This window comes from Rhinopithecus bieti, unplaced genomic scaffold (genome assembly GCF_001698545.2).
Source record: "Rhinopithecus bieti isolate Rb0 unplaced genomic scaffold, ASM169854v2 scaffold_4553, whole genome shotgun sequence".
Classification (NCBI taxonomy): Eukaryota; Metazoa; Chordata; class Mammalia; order Primates; family Cercopithecidae; genus Rhinopithecus; species Rhinopithecus bieti.
In genome coordinates this window covers 1,625,264-1,632,308 of record NW_016804694.1, presented here as the reverse complement: position 1 = coordinate 1,632,308, position 7,045 = coordinate 1,625,264, and the positions used below count along the sequence as shown (strand labels likewise).

General features: G+C 42.0%; 1 protein-coding gene across 1 annotated transcript in view; it reads right to left on the bottom strand.

Annotated features, from left to right (window-relative positions):
- The window catches only part of CUNH6orf89 (chromosome unknown C6orf89 homolog), a 36,316-nt gene extending 30,428 nt beyond the window's left edge, over nt 1-5,888 (bottom strand). Inside the window, 1 exon segment of the mRNA XM_017870118.1 lies at nt 5,696-5,888. Within this exon segment, the coding sequence (XP_017725607.1) occupies nt 5,696-5,697 (2 nt within the window). The 5' untranslated portion in view covers nt 5,698-5,888.
- Nucleotides 5,889-7,045: the final 1,157 nt, after the last annotated feature.

Below are 7,045 nucleotides of genomic sequence, written 5' to 3'. Positions count from 1 at the left end.
CACAGTAAATTAAATTTTCTTTTTTCCCTACTTGGCTCTTTAATATTACACTACCCATGTAGTATGGTATCCATTCTTTAGTGTAATGAATATATTCCATTCTATTTTATCCAGTGATTCCCATTAATTAAAGATATGTTCTAGTAAAGAAAAAGTGCTCCTTCAACCATTGTGGAAGACAATGTGCCGATTCCTCAAGGATCTAGAACTAGAAATACCATTTGACCCAGCCATTCCATTACTGGGTATATACCCAAAGGATTATAAATAATGCTGCTATAAAGACACATGCACATGTATATTTATTGCAGCACTATTCACAACAGCAAAGACTTGGAACCAACCCAAATGTCCATCGATGATAGACTGGATTAAGAAAATGTGGCACATACACACCATGGAATACTATGCAGCCATAAAAAAGGATGAGTTCATGTCCTTTGCAGGGGCATGGATGAAGCTGGAAACCATCATTCTGAGCAAACTATCGCAAGGACAGAAAACCAAACACCGCATGTTCTCACTCATAGGTGGGAACTGAACAATGAGAACACTTGGACACAGGGTGGGGAACATCACACACTGGGGCCTGTAGTGTGGTGGGGGGAAGGGGGGAGGGATAGCATTAGGAGATATACCTAATGTAAATGACTAGTTAATAGATGCAGCACACCAACATGGCACATGTATACATACGTAACAAACCTGCATGTTGTGCGCATGTACCCTAGAACTTAAAGTACAATTAAAAAAAAAGAAAAAGTGCTCCTTAGATTTTAAGAACCACTACGAAGAAACAAACATCAATTAAAAGGAAAAATAACTGATAAAACATTAAAATGATTAATATGATTTAAAATAGTAACTTAAAACTACAATAAATGCTTAAAATTTACAATCAAGGTACAGGCAGGGCACAGTGGTTCACACTTGTAATCCCAATACTTCGGGAGGCTGAGGCTGGTGGATCACTTGGGGCCAGGAGTTCGAGATCAGCCTGGCCAACGTAACATAGCGAAACCCTGTCTCTACTAAAAATACAAAAATTAGCCAGGCATGGTGACGCACGCCTGTAATCCCAGCTTCTTGGGAGGCTGAGGCATAAGAATTGCTTGAAGCTGGGAGGTGGAGGTTGCAGTGAGCAGAGATCACACCATGGCACTCCAGTCTGAGCAACAGAGTGAGACTCTGTCTCAAAAAAATAAAGAATTTAAAAAGAAATGTAGTGTATACATACAATGGAATATTATTCAGCCTTAAAAAAGAAAGAAATCAAGATATTTGTAACAACATGGATAGACCTGGAGGACATTATGCTAAGTGAAATAAGCCAGACACAGAAGGATAAATACTACATGATACCACTTGTACAATTAATCTAAAATAGCTAAACTCATAGAAGCAAAGAACAGAATGGTGGTTACAGGAGGCTGCAGGCAGGGGGAAACGGGGAGGTACTGGGCAAAGAATACAAAGCTTCAGTTATACAATATGAATAACTCCTAGAGACCTACTACACAGCACAGTGCCTAGAGTTAACAATACTGTATTGTATATTTAAAAATATGCTAAGAAGGCAGGTCTTACGTTAAGTGTTCTTATTGCTAACAGTAATAATAAATAAGAAGGCAGGAGGAAACTTGGAGGTTGATGGATAGGTTGATGGCACAGATTGTAGTGATGGTTTCACAAGCGTATTATTATGTCCAAATTCATCAAGTTGTACACATTAAATATGTACAGCTTTTTGTAGAAAAATAGTACAATGAACATCTGGACATCCTTCACTTAGATTCACCAGTTATCTCCATTTGGCTATATTTTCTTTCTGTTTTTACCAGAACTACTTGAAAGTTACTTGCAACACATTATGAAATCATTTCTAAATATTTCAACATGCATCTCCTAAGAATAAGGACGTTATTCTATACAACCATTGGCATTATTACCATACCCATTAAAATGAGTAATTCTCTTAATATTACCTAATACTCAGTCTATAGTCAAATTTCTTTAACTATCAAATTTTTTAGAAAGACCATATAGCTATTTACAAATCCAGGATCCAACCAATGACCACACATTGAATCTGGCTGCCGTGCCTCTCTTTAATCTACTTAAATCTAGAACAAGTCCCCAGCATTTTTTTTTTTTTTTTTTTTGCCTTTTATGACATCGACCTATTCGAAGCAGAAGTCTCCACATTTTAAGCTTACCTTTACTTGCTTCCATCCTCACGTTTTACAGTTTCTACTACTAGAAAAATGCCATAATCCTTCCTTTCTAAGTTTCTGGTACTGTTTCCCTCCCTTCCTCCCTTCAGAGGCAAGCTCCTTTGGGGGTTGGGGGGAGAAAGTCACTCACTTTCTTGTTTCTCAGGTTTCCATTCATGTATTAACCTGTTGAAATCATATTTCTGCCTCCTCACTCCAACAACATTGCTTTCACTGAGGCCACAAATGGCTTTCTAAACGCCAAGATTGAAGGACTTTTTTTCAGTTGTTACCTTATCTGAACTCTCTGCAGCAACTGCTGTTGCTACCCCATTATCTCCCACAAGTGTAGTCAAACCTTAACGTAATTCTCTCGTTCTCTTCCCAAGTGCTGGTATCCACCACAGTTATCCTTGACCTTCTTATTCCCTCCAACGCTTCGACCACCAGCTATTAGTGATTCCCAAATCTCTTCTCCAGTCTACGACTCTCTCCAGGGTTCAAGGCCCATTTATCTACCTGCCTACCAGACACAATGATCCAAGTTTCCCATAGCTCCCTATATGTAATGTGTCAATAACCGAACTTACTGTTTTTCCCCTTTAACCCATTTCTCCTACTGCACTCCTTTTCTTAATGGAAACACTAATCCTCCAAATTTAAAAACTATTCTCCTCCTACCTCATTCCCACCAATGAAACTATCACTAAGTCCTCTTGATTCAGCCTCCTATATAATTCTCACATTCATCCCCTCCTCTCTACCTCTACATTAATGGCACAGTTAAGGCCCTCAACGTCTTTCCTATGGACCAACGCAAAAAGTAGTTAATTTCTATACTTCCAGTTCTCCTCTTCCCCAATCCATCCTCTACCTTGTCCAGTTTTTTATTTTTCATTTTATTTTATTTTTTGAGACAGGATCTCACTCTTCGCTCAGGCTGGAGCGCAGTGACACAATCTCAGCTCACTGCAACCTCTGTCTCCTGGCTTCAAGAGATTCTCGTGCCGCAGCCTCCTGAGCAGCCGGGAGTACAGGCGCATGCCACCACACCCAGCTAAATTTTGTATTTTTTTGGTAGACACTGGGTTTCACCATGTTGGTGAGACTCCTGACCTCAAGTGATCCGCTCACCTTAGCCTCCCGAAGTGTTGGCATTACAGGCGTGAGCCACCGCACTTGGCCACTTATTTTTTTGAAACACAAATTGGTTCATGCTAAGCACCTTCCAACACTCCTCATCCTCTGCAGGAGCAGTTTAGCATGGCGACTAAGAACACAGATACTGGAGTTGGAAAAAGCTGGATGCAAATTCTAGATTTTACCGCTTAGTGTGTGGCCATGAGACACTACTTATCCTCTCTAAGCCTCAGAGTTTTCATGTATAAAATGGGGATAATTATTTCTACCCCACAATGTTTTAAGAGAATTATAAAATGATGTAACACATTTGTTCCAATAGCCAGACAAATTAAATACCTAATAACAATCATTTTAAGATAAAGTCCCAAGTCAAGCATGGTGGCTCATGCCAGTAATCCCAACACCGGGAGGCTGAGGTGGGAGGACTGCTTGAGCCCAGGAGTTCAAGACCAGCCTGGGCAACATAGCAAGACTTTGACTCTACAAAATAAAATAAAATAAAATAAAATAAAATAAAATAAAATTGTCCAAGTGTGGTGGTGCACGCCTGCAGACCCAGCTACTCGGGAAGCAGAGGCGGGAGGGTAGCTTGAGCCCAGGAGTTTGAGGCTGCAGTGAACCATAATCGCACCACTGCACTCCAACCTGGGTGATGGAGTGAGATTCTGTCTTTTTTTTTTAAAGATAAAGTCCAAATTACTTACCATGGCCCTTTATGATCTGGTCCCTGCCTACCTGTTCAGTTTCATTTCCCATCAATCCTTCTTCACATTCTACACTGTCACACTGTTTCATATCTTTTTGCTTTTGCATATACAATTTCCTCTGCCTAAAAAGCCTAATCTCCAGTGCTTTGTCCAGTAAGTGAACTCTTTAAGACACTGACCTCAGTTTTGTCCTATGAACCTCTAGGGCTTTGTATTACATCTATTTTCCTGTCTACTTCCCACCCTAAATAGTTTCTTGAAAGCAGAGATAAATGGAGAAAACACAAAAAACTAAGGACATGGGAATTCACCTCAGATGTCGAATCAGATCAATGTTGAACAAATTTATAGTTATCATTCTGAACTAAATGTAACTCATGGCTCATGGTTTATTCACGTTTTATTCTTTCATTCTTTTTTAAAAATGCAGAGGTCGGGAGGCTGAGGCAGGAGAATGGGGTGAACCGGGGAGGCGGAGCTTGCAGTGAGCCGAGGTCGCGCCCCTGCACTCCAGCCTGGGCGACAGTGCGAGACTCCGTCTCAAAAAAAAAAAAAAGGCAAAGGTAGCATCAATGTGATGCGGGTTTAACGTTAGCAGGTTAGGAATCTAGCATTTAGACATTGTTTTTGGTGTGTGGAGTAGCTGCCGAGGAACAGGTATTCAAAGCAGGTCTTGAAAAATGCTTCAGTCCAAAGCAGAAAAGGTCTGACAGAGAAACAGGACCTCTTTCTGGTATGCAAGTTGGGCTATGTGAACCTTTAGTCAAAACTTCAATGTAGCAGAATTGAATTTATTAGTTTTTATTTTAAAGGCACGTTGTTCCCTAGAGGGAAATTTTGACAACTCAAATTCAAATAAACATATTTGTTAAGGGAGAGACGTCTATAGAAGATTCCACCACAGGAACTACCAAATGAGCAATCAGAAAAGCCAGAATACTAAGTATCTGGAAGTAGTCTCTGTTATAAAGGGATTGATGACTAAATACTTTAAAAGAAACATTTGCGAATACTATGGCTATGAGGGCTCTAAGACTAGAAAAAGTGTGGCCTGCACAGTTAACAGTCATAAAATACTACAAAACACGACGCAGGCAAATTTCCTTCTACTAAGAGGTGATTACAAACAAGTATTTTACTTGTGTCCATAAACCAAGTCATATTTCTTTCTGAAATCCAAGATGCCAGGTTTATCACATACCAAGTACACGCTTGAAGAAAAAAAAAAATTATTGCCCCTAACAATTATTAGAAAACATCTTTCAGAAGGGGGTGGGGAATCTAATCTTAATTTCTTAAAAATTCCGTCAAAAGGTCAGAAATCTGGACTTCATTAGCAACGCTCAAGTTTTGGACACTGCTGTGATGCCTGAGAAGCAAGTTCAAGCAAGGTCGACCTCGTTTTGCTCTCCCCGGCGGAGTCAAGGAAAGTGACAGATGTCTTAAGGGAGTCGACCCCGGGGGAGCTGCCAGTCTACAAAACCGGAGAGGCTCAGAAAAGGGATCAGCGCTAGGATAGAGGATGGTAGCAGCGGCGAGGAGCGGCTGCGCGAGGATGTCAGAGACGGGCACGGCGGCGAGGCTGTCACAGGGCGGCCTCCCCCCACCCAGCCTCGGGCCCCAGTCACTCACATGCGGGGCTCGCGCCCCCTCGGGCTCCTCCCGCCTCGCGGACAGCTGCCGCCGGGCAAGGAGGATGGACAACTTCCTGTTTCCCGGAGCGCGACCCGGAAGCAACCCCCACTCCATCAGCGAGGCCTTGTCCCCTACAGTAGTTTCTCCTCTGGTCCAGCGCTTCCGCCCAAAACGGAACACTCACCGTCGTGGCGAGCGCGGGAGCTCTCGCGATATCTGAAGAGTGCAGGTTCTTGCTCCCCCTGGCGTCCCTCTCCCGCTCCAGCTCTTTTCGCCCTAGTCCTAAATCCTTGTCTCCCTTATTTACCTGGACTGACACACAGACTTCATAGCTGAACTGATCCACTGAACGAGCATTTATTGAGTCCCGTACTATGTGCCAGGCAGTGTGTTAGGCATTAAGGGATGGGAGTGGAAGGGAAACATAAATGAAGAGCAGCCCCTTCCTTCCGGAAGCTCTTACTCTTGAGAAAGACAAACAAATCCCTCCAATTTACAACTCAGCCCACTCATTACTGAGAGCTTCCTCTGTTGATAAAAACTTCAGCCAAATTAAGTTTAAAGGAGTTTACTTGAGCAATGAAAGATTCGCGAATCAGGCAACCCCCAGAATCGCAGCAGATTCACAGACTACCAGGGTGCCTCATGGTGAGAACAAATTTATAGACAAAAAAAGGCAAAGGGAGGTACAGGAATCGGAAGTAGGGTACAGAAACAGGTTGGTTACAGCCCAGTGTTTGCCTTCTTTGAACGCAGTTTGAACATTCAGCAGGCTGTGAGTGGTTGAAGTATGGCCACTGGGATTGGCCACCACTCAGTTATTATTACAGGTGTATGCTATTAGGTTAGGTTTTCAATTTTGTTTCGACTATTAAGCTACATTACAGTTCATCCACAAGGACTGAAATATAGAAGGACAGAGCCCTTCTCAGGCCATATTTAGTTTGCCTTAACAATTCCCCTGTTTTGGTCATTTTCTCAATTTTGAGAGATTGACCAAAACCTTAGTCATTGATGTTATCACTGTCATAAGTGTACCTATATGGTTTTGAAACTCACTAGGAAACAGTAGAACAGTGGGTTTTGCAGGGAGCGAATAAGGACTGAGTAGAGGATACCTCCTTATGCTGGAACATCCTGTTTACAGGAGAAAAACAAAACCTGGTCTGTTTTAGCATTCATGTGTTTTTTTTAAAGCCTTAGTTTGATTATGTCACATTTAGCATGAGTGACTCCATTTTAGTTTGGTTTGGTTTGTTGGGGACTAGTGCATGAGCTGAGTCCAAAATAATGGCCTCCCATAATTTTGTTCAAAAAAAACTTTCGTGGCTGGGGCGGTGGCTCAAG